The sequence below is a fragment of the Sander lucioperca genome, chromosome 20 (genome assembly GCF_008315115.2).
Source record: "Sander lucioperca isolate FBNREF2018 chromosome 20, SLUC_FBN_1.2, whole genome shotgun sequence".
Taxonomy (NCBI): domain Eukaryota; kingdom Metazoa; phylum Chordata; class Actinopteri; order Perciformes; family Percidae; genus Sander; species Sander lucioperca.
Window position 1 is genome coordinate 24360909 of NC_050192.1, and position 16063 is coordinate 24376971.

At 39.8% G+C, this 16063-nt stretch overlaps 1 protein-coding gene across 2 annotated transcripts in view; it reads left to right on the forward strand.

Moving 5' to 3' along the window:
* The window catches only part of zgc:165507 (uncharacterized protein LOC561188 homolog), a 36086-nt gene extending 21864 nt beyond the window's left edge, over nt 1-14222 (forward strand). For both annotated transcript variants that reach the window (XM_031306512.2, XM_031306513.2), the window contains 3 exons: nt 6057-6200; nt 7407-8210; nt 9971-14222. In XM_031306512.2, coding sequence (XP_031162372.1) covers nt 6057-6200; nt 7407-8210; nt 9971-10251 — 1229 coding nt within the window. In that variant the 3' untranslated portion in view covers nt 10252-14222. The remainder of the gene's footprint in view (nt 1-6056; nt 6201-7406; nt 8211-9970) is intronic.
* Nucleotides 14223-16063: the final 1841 nt, after the last annotated feature.

Genomic DNA, 16063 nt, shown 5'->3' on the forward strand with positions numbered 1-16063 from the left:
ATGTTTGAGGTCATTTAACGACATTGGGCCTCATGCAAGAACCACTTGCATGAACAGATTTGTTCTTACGTGACACGAGTGATTTTAAAGCTTTAGTGTGTAACTTTTTTATATTAAAGTGGACATATTATGGTTTTTCGTGTTTTCTGTCACATCTACAATATTATGTCGGATTTTCATGTTAAACGTAGCCAAAACTTTAATGATGAGGTAAACGTATTTTAGAGAAACCCCTGTGAGCTAAAACGTTCAGATTTCAGTTCATTTATTATAGCTCAGTTATTTCTACTCTCGGCTAAGTGTTACGCAACTCTAAGCCGGCCTGCTATGAGTGGTCATCTGCTACAGGTAGGCAGGACTGGAGTGTTTTATTTTTATTTATTTTTTTTTACTACGCTACTGCAGTGGTGTTAACATTGTCGCATGCAGCTACATGCTAATGGCAGTAAAATGTCATCTTGGCTGCCAGTGTTGTTAAATTCTCCCCAATTTGGGGTCATATTACTCCTAAACATTCCCGGTTATGTAGTATTTCGTTAAAAAGCTTTTTATATGTGATTATTGACTGTAGAATTTGCTGCTATATTCTATTAGTGTCCACTGCTAACTATAGTAGCTACATGCTAACGGCAGGAAAAGTTGTCGTCTTGGCTGCCAATTTGTTAAATTCTCCCCAATTTCGGGTCACATTCCTGCTGAAACATGTCTGATTGGGTAGTGTTTGGTTTAGAAGCCTTTGTCTTCGACGGTAGAAAGGGGGGCTTAAAGAGACCGGCGCTCCTACAGAGCATCTCACACAGAGGGTGAATACAGGTGCAGCAGCCATGGGCAGTATGAGAAAAATGAAGTGTTTTTTTAACATTAAAGCATGTCAACATGTTCTAGTACAAACACAAAATACAAGTAAAACCCTGAAAATGATATATAATAGTTGCCCTTTAATGAACATCCGTTACATTCAAGCCATTGCCAGATGAGTTGATACAAAGCTAATTAAGACTGTCAGCGCCACAAAACTCTCTGTATTTCTCAGTATTGCTATGTTCAAAAACTAGTGTTGTCTGGCGACTTTCACGTGCATAAAATCAAGTGAAGATAATTACCTCTTCTGAAAAGTCACAACAACACTTGAAGTTTGTGTCGGCCAGGTCACAGCTTTGTACCGATCGGCAACTGCTGCTTTAGTTTCACAATGACTGTATGTCGTTATCATGGTCACGCCGTCAATATGTGCCATTACTAAGTGAGCGGCTCGTGTTACTCATTCATTCATATTGATTGCGCTCATCTGCTATTCATTAAACGTGTGTGTGTGTGTGTGTGTGTGTGTGTGTGTGTGTGTGTGTGTGTGTGTGTGTGTGTGTGTGTGTGTGTGTGTGTGTGTGTGTGTGTGTGTGTGTGTGTGTGTGTGTGTGTGTGTGTGTGTGTGTGTGTGTGTGTGTGTGTGTGTGTGTGTGTGATCCAATCACTCCAAAGTGCAAAAAGGACATTTTACTTCTCACTACTGTCCAGTGCAAACCTTGTGTCTACAACCTGCCAACCCTTTACAAACTCAAAGCTTTACAGTTTCACAAGCCAAAGACGGAAAATCCACAAAGGAGTATGTAACCCTTTTGATTTTAATATTGACATGAAAATAATCAAAAATGGAGATGCAAGGTTTTCACTCAACACACAGAAAGTTTAATACAAAATGTATGCAAACTTTTAAAACATTTACATAAGACACAATACTGTTTTGCCAGTCAACAATAACTTGATTAGTTGCTTTCTGTCAGTCGACTAAGCAATCAGCTTCCAGAATGAGCGATCAATTTGTCCAATATTTTAGTAATGAGCAAATATCTGCACAACTACTCACATTCCCATCAACCTCAGCTGTGCTTTGTGCTAGTTAAAAATTGTTAGCATGCCAACAAGCTAAACTAAGATAGTAAACATGGTAAACATTATACCTGCTAAACAACAGCATGTCATCATTGCCATTGCAAACATTAGCATACTGACGTTAGCATTTAGTTCAAAGCACGTCTGTGCTTAAAGTAGTCACAGAGCGGCTAGCATGGCCTTTTTTATTACATCTTTAGTTTGTCTACTTTGGGATATTTACAGTAGTCTTCTGTTGCTTTAGCTTTATACCGTAATAACTTTATAAAGTGTTGCTGCTCATGTCAATGCATTTTTGTTGTGTAATAAAATGTTACCTGCAAACCTGAGCATGTCACTGATAAGAAATGTTGGCAGGATAATAACCTCACCCTCTGAGGATTTGCAAAATCATTTGCCTGAGCGACAATGCAAATCAATTGGTAAATATTCCAAAAAACTGACATTTTTTTTAGGCATAAAGAGATGATCCATAGTAAGTGTATTACTTTATTATGTATTACAATGTAATATTGTTATTGTGAAGAGGGGAAAGCAACTGCCCTTTGTTCTGAACTAGGTATAAGCTTATAAATTCAATGGAAGTGGGTGTGGTTCAAAGCTGTACATGACAGCACTAATTTAAGGTTACTATCTGTCCTGTGTGAGAAAAACAAAACAGGGTTGGACATGTTTCATTTCTCCAGTGCAGTCCTTCATAGCATTACATCAGACAGCTGTCAAAGCATCCATCCTTCATTCCCTCAGTCAGCACAGCGAGCGTCGCTCTGCGATGACGTGTTTAAGCTGTGTGTCCGTGTTGGATCAGTGTCGCTAATCCAGGAAAAGAGAGAGACTTGACCTTGTGCGAGGCAGCGTGGAAACAGTGCACACCCATGTTACATTCGCTGTCAGCCATGAACACAGGTAGATGCCAGTGTGACAAATAAAGAGCAAACAAGTGCCTGTTGCGTGGTTTGTCATGAGGTGAAATTCAACGGAACTTTTGTTTCAGGGAAGCATTGAAGTAATTGATTTTATATTTTCATATAAGAAAAGAATATATTTTACATGGTTGTCTATAGAGAGTACAAGGTGTCATTAATTTGTTTTTATTTCTACCTTGATCAAGACCAAGTGGGTGATTAAGCCATTATGCTTGAATACATAAAGGCTTTTAACATAAATTTCCTCTATGCTCTGCCTAAGGGCCCTGAAGAATGTTTTCTTAAAGGTGAAAAGTCTTTTCCACATCAAGAGGACCTTGACATTCCCTGGATTTACTGCATATGTAACTGATTGAGCACTTAGCCTCTGCAGTCTTTTACTGTAGATTAAATGATCCATAGAGCATGCCGTGAATAGTTTTCATAGGGACTATTTCCTAAGTAGAAAGTCATTCACATGTCAGTTAATATTATAATAGAATATAGTTGTTAAAATATTTAAAGCTATAGCTATGCTATTTTTATATTAACAAATGATGAAATGACTACATGTAATGTGAATAATTGTCTGTGGATTTCTCAAAAAGGGACAGCTTCCCTTTTTATTGAGAAATCCACAGACAATTATCACACTACAGCAGTTCCCCTCATTTCTACAGGGTATTTTAGCGTCTTTTAGTATAACGTAAAAAATAATGAAGTTTTGCTCATCATACTGTTTTGATTCACTCTCACTGCTCTCTTTAGCATAATTTTTGGCTGTTCGGCACTTGTCAGTGCCCAGTCTGATCTGCTACCACTGAGCAGCTCCACTGGAAAGCGCCTTGCTCAAGCGGCCCTCAGTAGTGGTAACATTTCCCCATCTAACCTTTAGGCCGCCATGTTAACATCATGCAGTGTGATGCTGCTTACTGCTACACAGCTCTAAACTTGACCTCTAAAGCCGCCTACACATGATCCGCGGTAAAACCGTTCTGCGCTGGCCATTCTATTGTTTTCCGATGGGGAGAGCGGTGCTGCCCAGCTCAAAGTTCAAATTATTTGACCTCGTTGCCGCTGACCTTTCAAGGCACAACCAATTCCAGAACGTTCCTGCGCTGCGCTTTTCCTCTCTGCTCTGCACCCTACCTCGTGCTTCTACCGCGGATCATGTGTAGGCGGCTTAAACCTCATGTCAACCTGAAAATGTGGATAAACGTTCATTACATAAATAAACTGGGTTTAGGCTGGTTTACCCTCCATTATGTCCCTGTAAATATCTGTGTAATTGGTCAGCAGCCAGACACAGTCAATTCAGAAGACCATGTCTGTGTCCCATTTGCAGCAGAACAGCCTTTAGAAGTTGTGTGCTTCCATTTCTGGCAACCTTATCCTATTTGAAGTGTGATGGATAGCAAGCATCCTCGCATCATCATGAGCTGTACCAGCCTCTTCGCTGCAGCTCACATTAAATGGTCGTGGAAAAAAACGGTTGGACACATTTCTATATGTGTCATTCCCTTTTGGGATCTAGGTGGTTATATTTAGTTTGGGGTTTTGTCCACCGTGTAATGAAGTCCACGCAGCGTCTGGCCAGGAGACGATAAGCCTTTTTCAAGGGAGGTAATGTGCAGGCTCAGGGGCTTCCTCATCTCGGCCGATTCGGGTCCCGTCAAGCCCCGGAGAATACTGATCACTGCTGTGGATGCAAATGAGGGGAACTTTCTTCAAGGTCGAAAAAAGATTCATGCAGAGCAAATTAAGTCCGATGACTCCTCGCCCGTTGTGGCTTTTTAAATTGCACTGGGCCTGGCAGGAATATGATACATCTTCTGGCTGGTAATGAGAGTATTATTTCAAAAGAAAATACATCTTTCATTACTGTTCTCTCTCCCTATTCAATTTACACCTCCTGTGCTTAAAATTCAGTAAAGGGATAGAAGAAAGTGTCAATAATAAGATGCAGATTCCTAAAAAGTGATCTGAGCAGCCACATTATTCATAGGATGTAATGTACCAAGATTATAGCTTAAGTGGAAAAATGTAAACAATAGAACACAACGTAAAAACAGAACAAATATGTCAAATTTAGAGTCTACCTCTTCTCTCACAAATTCAGTGAACAGTGTCCTAATTCAAAAATTTACAAACATATTGAGCATCCCAGGAATAAAAAACAACCTTTCTCACCCCAGTATGGAGTTAGCTTTTCTGAAGTTATATATATGATTTAGCTCATTAGAAGACTGAACAACATTACAGTAGTAACTGAGAATACAGATGCTGAGTCATTAGAGTAGAGGAAACTTGCCTCATCTGTGTGATTCGAATGGGAATGCTCTTTCTGTCCATCATGCATCCTGTGGCTGGTGTGGTCAGTATTTGATTTGTATCATGCCTACCTGTCATGATAACATGTTAAAGCTGCACTAATGAATACTTTTATTCATTAGCTGCTAAAGAGCCAGATATTTACCTCAGGAGTTGGTGGAGACAAAAACAGAGCTGAAATGAAAGTGAATATTGGAATTCATCAGGTGGACACAAACACGACTTAGAATGAGTGGCAATGATTGGTAACTGTTCGCAAACATATTTGCCATCATCATTAACTTCACAAGGTAAAAATGTCATTGTGCCCCCAAGTGACCAAAAAACTTAAACTCTGATTCAGAAATGTGATGATCAAATGGGTTGTAAACAATCCCTCACCAGATTATCAAAACCACATTTTCTGCAATTAAAAAGTACAGTCTGTGCAAGCTGAACCAGGAAGTGGCAATACAAGACCTAATGGATGTTTACTATAGGCAGTTTGTGTAATAATATTACAGTTGACCTTTGTTTTCACTTCTAATTAAGTCATTTAGATAATATGGTTTATTTGGTCAGAACCTAATTAACCTAATTTAAGACTTTTTCTGTCAGCTCTCTGTGACAAAGAGATCTCTGGAGCAGCTTTGCAGTTGCCTAAGTAAAATATAACTTAACGCACCTGAAGTTTTTTTTCTCCAACATTGTATGTTTAAAAACATAGAAGAATAGAAAATGGCTCTCATATATGAAAGTATTTTCTCATGCTTCACACTGTCAGGTACTTCTCTTAAATTAATTTGGCACGAGACAATGGGAGTTCCGTGTTTAAAAATGGAAACGGCTTAGTCACTGACCAGATTAAATCATTATGCACTCACTTTCAATGATCCTGAGTACTGTCAACAACTGACACGTGTGGGTTGATTTCATGTTTTCTCTTTGTTCCAGGTCCCATCAGCAGTATACTGGTCAACACCTATGGCTGCAGGCCCGTCGTCATGATGGGGGGCTGCCTCTGTTCCACTGGCATGATCATGGCTTCCTTCTGTAACAGCGTAGTGCAGCTTTACATCTGCATAGGAGTTATCGGTGGTAAGTCCATCTAAGTCCATTTTCAGTTAATTTGATGAGCCTCTACTTCTAAGTAGCAGGTTAAAAACAAAACTGTTTTAGCAGGAAGAACATTTGTTTGTTTATTCAATCTATTTTGGTTCTTGCCTTCATTTTATTATGCTGTGTTATAATATATATGTTATTTACAACTTAACATAGTAGGGGTTGACAAATAGCAGGCTAACTCCACCAGATTAATTTAGTTTCCTTGTGAAAGATGAAATGTTCCATTATTGGGCTTCATCAAATCTTTTAGGCCTATTTTAGATATATACTGTGGAGTCAGCACAACTGTCAATCAATAGCCCATTTAAATCCAAATGAAATTGCATGAGTCCATCTAATAATCAATAATACCCACATGTAGAGAGAAAACTAATAACTGTGTCTTGTTCTGCATCATTCTCTTAAATATGGCATCTCTCAGTGATTTCGCCTTACAGGAAGTCAATTAATGCAATAGTAATATAAAAATATTGCTTAAAGGTGCTTTTTTTGTCTTTTCATTTGAAAGGAGGAATATGTGCAAAAAGCCTCTATGTGACACCTACTACATTATTGGGAAATCTATTGAAACAATACTCTCAGATTTACTCATATTTATTGTTGTAACAACTCTTAGCATTACAAGTTCCAATTCTTATCCAGCCAATTTTGTATATGTGAAATTGGCTTTCTAGTTTAACAAGACAGAGTCTACAGCTTGATAGAGACTCTGTGAGGCTGTAAGTGGTGCTTTGAGCTAAATGCTAACACTAGCATGGCAGCATGCTCACAAAGACAATGCTAACATGCAGTCACATTGGTCATGTTAACTGGACATTTTCCGTCATTGACCAAAATATTACTCTCTGGGACCCCAACTATTACTTGAAAACATTAGCATTAATGTTGTAGTCTATTGGACAATCCCTAGAGCCATGATTCTAGCTATATAACCAGAAAAACAACTTGACACTCTAAAGTTTAAAGCATCACCAATGTTGCTAGCTTGTTCTTAAAACAAGTAGCTCAGAGGTACTCAGTTACTTCTAACAAAGTGTTATTTTTTAAATTGTTAATTTTTTATTTAGGCGAGTACAAAGTAAAATAGATCATTTTCAAATTGTTCTTTAACATTGGCACATTAACAGTTGCAGCATGATTGTTACAAGTATAATGTACCTCTTTCATCTTTCCTCATAGGACTTGGACTAGCCTTCAACCTGCAGCCAGCACTGACTATGATAGGCAAATACTTCTTTAAGAAGCGTCCCATTGCTAACGGGCTGGCGATGGCAGGCAGTCCAGTGTTCCTTAGCACCCTGGCTCCTCTCAATCAGTACCTCTTCAACCAATTTGGCTGGAGAGGCAGCTTCCTCATCCTGGGTGGCCTGCTACTGAACTGCTGTGTGGCTGGTTCCCTCATGAGGCCTCTGGGACCGCCACCCAGCAAGCTCAAGAAGGACGAAGAGTTAGCTGCTATTGCCACCACAACAAAAGAGAAGCGCACTTGCTGGCAAACATTCAACAAGTACCTGGACCTATCACTATTTAAGCATCGTGGCTTCCTCATTTACCTGTCGGGCAATGTCCTCATGTTCGTGGGCTTCTTTGCACCTATTGTCTTCCTTACGGCCTACGCTAAGGACATGGGCGTGGATGAGTACTCTGCTGCCTTCCTGCTCTCAATTCTGGCTTTTGTTGACATGTTTGCCAGGCCCTCCATGGGGCTACTGGCCAACTCGCGCTGGGTCCGGCCCAAGATCCAGTACTTCTTCAGCTTTGCTGTGCTGTACAATGGGGTGTGCCACATCCTTTGCCCACTGGTGGAAAGCTACACCGGTCTGGTGGTGTATGCGGTTTTCTTCGGCTTTGCCTTTGGCATGGTCAGCTCAGTGCTGTTTGAAACACTGATGGACCTGGTTGGGCCTCAGAGGTTCTCCAGTGCTGTGGGACTCACCACCATTGTGGAGTGCATCCCAGTCCTCATTGGTCCACCTCTAGCAGGTACGGTACGTTTTTTACTGCCTGTACTTTAAAGTGTTCTTAGCTCTTCTGGTTTTTAGAGTCAGTTCACAACATTATTATGGCCCGGTCATACCAGAAAGGTGCAGTGGTTTTAGAAGCTTGGTAGTGACTATTCACAGTAGCTAGCTGGCAAACTACTCAAACCTGTGAGCTTACTGCTAACATGGTAGCCAGCCGGGAATATGCTAGTGCTCGTCCGTCACAAAAGCTCTCTGAGCTAGCTTGGTTGCTAATGGGACAATATGTTCACACAATTAAGCACCACTAACTTTTGTCTCAAAACTGCCTCAAACCATGCCATGGAAGAGTTTATACTCTGACAGGGGATTAAATAAATTTAGCACAAAAAGTAAGGAAATTTGTGTTTGGTAGATTATTTCTCTGTGGTAACAATGCTTTTTGGCAATAAATCTTATACCGTTGGAAAGCCTGTTTAGTTCCCTTTCAAATGGTGCCCCATTTGTAAGGAACATGCATTTGTGAGATGAGCAGCAGCGCTGAGTATGGGGGTTGCGCCCATGAAAAATTGCCAAATCTTCTCTGCCAATGCCAAACAGCATATTCTGCCATTGACTCGTTTGGTGTTTGGTGGATTGGATGATTGAAGTTTGAAGAAACAAGACATATTGGCAATTTAACAATTTATTCATTTCACAAACAGGAGCCTCAGTAGCGTGTGGAAGAACCATACACAGCCACAACAGCCTGACACCTCCTCCTCATGCTGGTCACCAGCCTGATCACACTCTGCTGTGGGGTGGCATCCCATTCTTCAACCAGCATTTGTCGCAAGTCAGCCAACGTGGTTGTGTTGGTCACTCTGGCACGAACAGCACGCCCAAGCTGATCCCACAAGTGTTCAACTGGGTTGAGGTCAGGACTGCTGGCAGGCCATTCCATCCTCCCCACTCCCACATTCTGGAGGTAGTCTCTGATAAACCCCGCCCTGTGGGGGCGAGCGTTGTCATCTTGGAGGATAGAGTTCGGTCCCAGACTGTGGAGATATGGGATTGCGACTGGTTGCAGAATCTCATCTCTATATCTCTCTGCATTGAGATTGCCTCCTATGATGACAAGCCTTGTTTTTCCAGTGAGGGAGATGCCGCCCCACACCATCACACTGCCTCCACCAAAAGGTGTTACTCTATCAGTGCAGCATTAGCATAGCGTTCTCCGCGTCTTCTCCACACTTCTACACTACGATCCAACTGCCGTAGGCAGAATCTGGACTCATCACTGAACATAACGTTCCTCCACATGTTCAGGTTCCAGTGCACCAGCACAAACAGGCCTGACGGTGAAGGGCAATGGCAGAGAAGATTTGGCAAATTTTTCATGGGTGCAACCCACATACTCAACGCTGCTGCTCGTCCCACAAATGCATGTTCCTTACAAATTTGAAAGGGAACTAAACAGGCTTTCCAACGGTATAAGATTTCTTGCCAAAAAGCATTGTTACCACAGAGAAATAATCTACCAAACACAAATTTCCTTATTTTGTGCTAAGTTTATAAGTGGAGTACCGCAACATACATACATACATACATACAACGTACAGGATTCTAGCAGTTCTATTGAAACAACATTTTTAAATGTGCATATGACCAGGCCTTTACTAAATTGGGTAGAATTAATACATTTTAAATACATTTTCAGTAAATTACAGGAAATTCTACTTGGCAGTAACGTTTTATAACTGCAGATACTTAAACATTTAAAAACCTTGTGCTGTCTTGCAGGGAAATTGGTCGATGTCACAAAAAACTACAAGTCCATGTATTTTTGCTGTGGAGGTGTCGTGATTTTGGCCAGTATTTGGCTCTTCATCGGAAACTTTATTAACTACAGACTCTTGGAGCGTGAGCGCAAGTGTGCAGAACTGTACAAACGGACTGAAACAGAAGATCCAGACCAAGCTCTAGATCAGAAGGAGGCTGATGGGGAAGCCCAGGCGTCGGAGGACTTGGTCGACAAAAGCGAGAAAGGTGACGAACCTATGCAGCGGGAAACCAACATCTAGATCCTTCTGCTCTGCCAACAGCTCACCTTGACTTCCGCGACTACCTACCAACACCTTCCACTACAATCAAACTGAGCTCCAAGCCAAGAGGTGCCTCTCGGTGTTCCACCAGGCTCTATTTGGGGTCCTCTGCACTCAAACTGCCAAAGCAACTACTGTGTTGTAGGAGGCTGTGAGGAGTAATCTGTTTGTCAAAGAGCATAACAGAAATATTAACCACAGAGAAAAGTGTAAGATAACCGTATGCATGTGAGGGGGCTAAAATTCAGAAAATTAAATGGAAAACAGTGTAGTACTAACCGTATTTTCTTTTTTTTGTCACGTTCACCTCATATCGGATTTACTGTAAATACAAGACTACAACTAGACACCTAGTTACGATCACGATGTAAGATTATAGTTTCTGTAGGAACTCCAAAATTGTGTCAACTGAGAGCTAACATTAGCGGCAAATCCACACATGCTGGCAGATAATTAAAAATGTAGTTAAATTCAGAGTCGGACAATTAACTGCGTGTCACCGCTGTTCAACAGCACAAGCAAACTGAATTAATGTTTCATTCAAAATGAAATCATGTCTTATTCACAACACACTGAAGTCTTGGTAAACGAGGAAATGCTAAATTAACAAGGAAGCAGTAAACAGATTTCTCGGTGGTTAGACAGACTATCTGTGAGTGGAAAGTGTCTATTCTTGGTGAAGTTTTCAACACTGATCCCTAACTGTGCGTTCTCACCGCAAGGAACTTGGTTAATGCTTCTTTTTTACAAATTGTTGACAGTTAAAGGCTCTGAATGTAGATACAATCAAATAATTAGTTTGCATACAAAACTAAATAGGTGAAACAATTTTGGATATTATCATTGGCTATAATGATAAATACACCCATTCTCCAAGCATCAACCTTTTAAGATGCCTCTTCTAGTAGTTTTTTACATCAAAGTTGTGGAGAACTGCTTTGAAAGGCTGGAATCAAATGTTCCTATTTTAGGCTGATGTCCCTAAAATCATAACAAAATAGGAGCTGAAATCTGCCTTGGTGGTGGCAGGCGTTGAGCCTAAAAAGTTTGGCTGATTTTCCTTGGTTGGTCAGCTCTGTAGGAAGGAAAAACTCCTGATGACTTGTTGATTGTGTTGCTCGCAGTGTGAATGCAGCGTAGCAATCCCAGTGCACCGGAAATGGTTGATCCATCTGGTGATATGCGTCAAGCAAGAAGTCAAAATTCTAATTGCACTGTGTTTTAAAATGGCAATCGGGTGCCATAAAATTCTCACTTCCATTAATAAAGAACAGATGTGTTCACAGTTGGTGACGCTGGTGCCCATGTATTATGCTGCCCACCTGAGCACTGTAACATTGTGTAGTAAAACCTGCACAAATTTCCCACTTTTAATACTTTCGATCTAGTCATAAAATGCTTCCTGTAAGTCGTCTAGTGTTCCTTATTGCACTCATACACAGTGTCCTACACTGAAAGATAAATGGCAATACAAACATGTATTAAACAGCTGCAATTAAATGAGTTTAATTATGGTTGAATGTAATTTCCTCTGTGGGCCTTAACAAGGTATTAATGACCAAAAACCATCGGCATAATAGTGGTTTTTCCACACATAGAGCTCATGAGCAATATCATTTCTCATATTTTAACTTTTAATGCAGATACATGTGTACAGGGAAATGTATTTCTTGTGGTCAGCTCAACAGTCCATTCTATGATACATTGCCTTAAATGTAATGTAACGAATGCAGAGAAGTTGTACAGTGAATATTTGGTAGTATTATACTGAGCTGATAAACTTTTGTGTTAAATGTGTCCCACTTTTTGTGGCTGTTTAACTTTTAAACTCACAAGAAATCAGTGTAGTCTGGTCCATTTGTCTCCTAACATGTCTGTATAAATGTCATGACTTTATGTAATGTTATTCTGTGACTAATTCACTAACATCCACACCAGTATGTTAAAACATTTGAAGGAAGTCTACTGATGCTACTAATTACCGAATGCTACTGAAGTATAGTATTTTCACTTGTATTGTGTGCAAACAAAATGTACTGGATAAACATATCACGTTACAATTTAAGTGTTGCTGTGAATGTCAAAGTTGTTCAGTATTCTATCCATTCCATGTGTTTTTGTAAATGTCATCCTGCTGTTGCTGGTGATCAGTTTTCATCCAAATCTGCAGCTTTGGTCTCAAACGCTGAGGAAATAGTGTCCTATCTCAGATGTCCTAACAAAGCCATTTTAATAACAAATTTTTCAAAGCAATCATGAACAAAAAGAAAACAACGTTATTGCCCCTTGTGAATTAAGAATCATGAAAATGGATGTCCAGCTGTGTAGCAGTGGCTCTCAACAATGTACCGTCTCCACCTACGAGTCATTACAACCAAACGCTACGTTACATTGAAATCCTCTCTGCTTTGTGGTGAAATGGGAGGAATCAGCTGCTGTTGTGTTTGGCTGGATGAACTCTGAGGGTATCAGGGGAACATTGTTGAGAGAATATCTGCTATTCCATTTATTGTAAATATTGAACTTGGGTCTCACTTCTATTTCCATTTTGAGATGAGCTAGTCTTGGTTGTCACTGCAGCTCCAGCAACATGTGGACCAACCCAGTTTGTGTCATTGCGTGTTGAGTTCAACACTCCTAAGAGTTTGTCTGTTAGTTTAGCTACTCTGATTTATTCTCCCATAATGCACTTATGTTCACTAGCATTTCGATGTTGTCATATTGCCATGTCTGTACTTTAATTCACTGAACTCAGACGTCACTGTGGGTACTGATGCTCATTGTACATAATGATTCTCAATGAGTTGTTGTACTATCACTTTCTACCAAATAGCACTGCCCCCTGCTGGTTTTAAAAACACTTCCCATTCAACAGGACAACTCTTACTTTCTTGAATTTATTTTTGTGTTGTCCATAGTAGGATTCAGTTTCATAGGTAATGGGAGTGCATCAGTGCTTTTATGTGTGGGGGTATTGTCAGTATGAATATACTTTCTTGGTATTTACATGTTAACATATACAAATAGAACAAAACACAACCTTGTAATGGTTTGATGGAACTAAGGGGAATGCCATTGAATTTCAACATTGTGTTTGCTTTTTTCCATTCATGTAGAATTTATGAATTATGCTTAGTTTTTTCACTATAATCCTTAAGAAGAGACTCAAAAGAGGGTGTTATTCTTCTTGTAGATGGAGCAGAAATAATAGCAGTAGTCTAGGAAGCATGCAGCAAAAGCTGCAATATCTATATGGAAAAAATCTAAAATATGATCTGCGACACAAAATTGTGTTTTCAGATGCTTCTATGATTGCTGTTTTCTTGTGAAGTACTGGATAGTTGTATCCTTTGGTACTATATTAAGTCTGTGAGAAGGGCTCACAAGTAATGTCTCATTTTAAGATGACATCAGCAAAAAATGTTGGGAACTGCTGGTTTCAAGGTCCCTAACAATTCTGGTCACGATATATAGTGAATATATAGTAAATACAGATGCCTGATATTTTATGGTATTCTCCTTAACGTTCTTGAAGTTATTTGTTCAAATTTAAGCAATACATTTCTGTGTTTTGGTTCATATTGTTTAGTCTTAGAACAAAAGGAAATAAGTTATAATGATTTCAAACAAATGGAGATAATTGATTTGAATTTGACATGCACCGATAGCCTTATCAATTCTATTGCATCGCATCTTTGTTTTTTTGTATGGTATATTTAGAAACAGGTTAATTTGGAGGTTTGCTTAAAACCTAATTTAGCAAAGAGGGTAAATTGAAATGAATATGAAATACTTTTAGCCCTCTGGGATTATTTCTGTACGCGCAAATAAGTGTTTAATAAAGGAAATGTTAAGTGTTCACTTTAGGAAATGCTCTGGATGAAAAAACGTTTTTTTTTTTTTTTTTGCTTTTTCTTTCCCTCCTGATGTGTGATAGCAATATGCAGAATGTAAAGGCTTTAACATTTCTAACAGACTGGAAGAGATGTCACTTAGTGTCCGGTTGGATTATATGCAGTTGTCACAGTGTTTATCTGATAGAAATGACAGCAGGTTGGAGTTTCAAACATTCATATGGTTCCGATCATTGAGGCAGAAATGTTATCATCACATGGAAGAGTTTGTAGCCAAGAAGCGAAACTCACTGGAGTTAGTGTAGCGAAATTCATTTTGATTATGCGTTTTGACTCAGCATTATGTGTTCTGGACCTGAATTTACTCGGATGAAAATGAATGTTTTTATTTTGAAGTCAGGATTTTTACATTCAAAACTCCATTTGGAAAACTGATTTGTTTAATGAAGCTAATCTCTGCCCCCTGAGCCAATGGGATCTTTTCTGCCTCAATTAAGTGTTTTATAATTTAACAAATTTCCAATCTGCAGAACTCAATCTTGCATCTTCTTGACACTTCCATGTATATATATTTCTTTCTTTTTTTCCGGATTTATGTGGTTACAATTTGTTGCTGTTGATGTATACAAGGTGGTTTGCTACTGGGAGGCTGAAGGACTGTTGATAATATATCTGTGCCTTATTGTGCTATTCTGGCCATTAGAAACAGCTTTTTGTGAACACGGGAAAAAATGGAATTGTGTTGCCTAAACTATGACATTCAGGGTCATTTCTGTCCTTTCTTCCTGCTGATTGCATGTTTACTGTCTTTCATTTTATGTAAATAATCACATTATGTAGCTACTCACTCAGAATTCACTCTGTGTGTCTGAGTCTTTACACCATATTAACACAACTTGTGAACAAATAAGCTGTAACACCAGGTATAGTCACATATAGTCCTGTTTAAACGAACCAAACTCAGTCCTAGCGTTCACATTATCAGTTTACTTGAAAGAGGACTCAGCTGTCTTTCTGGTCCCACATCAGCTCTGATGGGACATCAGAGCTAAAACACATTGGCAAAAGGCTAGTCTATATCCACGATGTTCCACTTCCGGGATTGTGCCGGTGCCTCCGGAAATTCCGCCAGATGTCACTCTTTTTGGCTGGATGTTTGTCACCTTCCTCTTTCTTCGTGTTAGCATTCTAAACTCCGGTGGATTTATGAGGACTATGGTTAACTGCTCCTCAGATCTCTGCAGGGTAAATCCAGACAGCTAGCTAGACTATCTGTCAAATCTGAGTTTTCTGTTGCACGACTAAAACTACTTTTGAACGTACACGTTTTCCACCAAAACAAGTTCCTTCCCGAGGCTATTTTGCAGCGGCACCGTGGCTCTGTCAGTCGCTTAGCGACGCCCAAGACGATGTGATTGGTTTAAAGAAATGCCAATAAACCAGAGCACGTTTTTCTCCCATCCCGGAATGCTGTGTGGACTAGCCAGACCCTCCTTAGCAGCACTGTGGAGGAAGGTCTGGCAATGGGAGACTAGCAAAAGGCAAAACAAACCTAAAGCCTGCTGTGTTCACTATGCACAGGTGAAGAAAACCACAACACAGACTTGAAACCAAACCATACTCCGGCCTCCTCGGTAGCCTGAGTACAGTTTGTTCCAGAGTGGTCTGAGTCTCTTTAGTCTGTTCACATATAAACAAACAAATGCAGACTAATAGGTCAGAGTTCTTTTGGAGGGCGGAAACAGACCAAGTGTGAAAACTCCCTGAATAATTATTCATTATTTTCTTTGCGATGTTTGCTTTGTATTGTGTTTATAGGATGCATAATATTTCTATGTATGAACCCATTTGAGGACAGTTGTGTTCACATGTTTGGACCTCAGTTCTGTAGTTTGTCTCAGCAGTGAACTCAGTCCGTTACATCCTTCCAGTAGCAG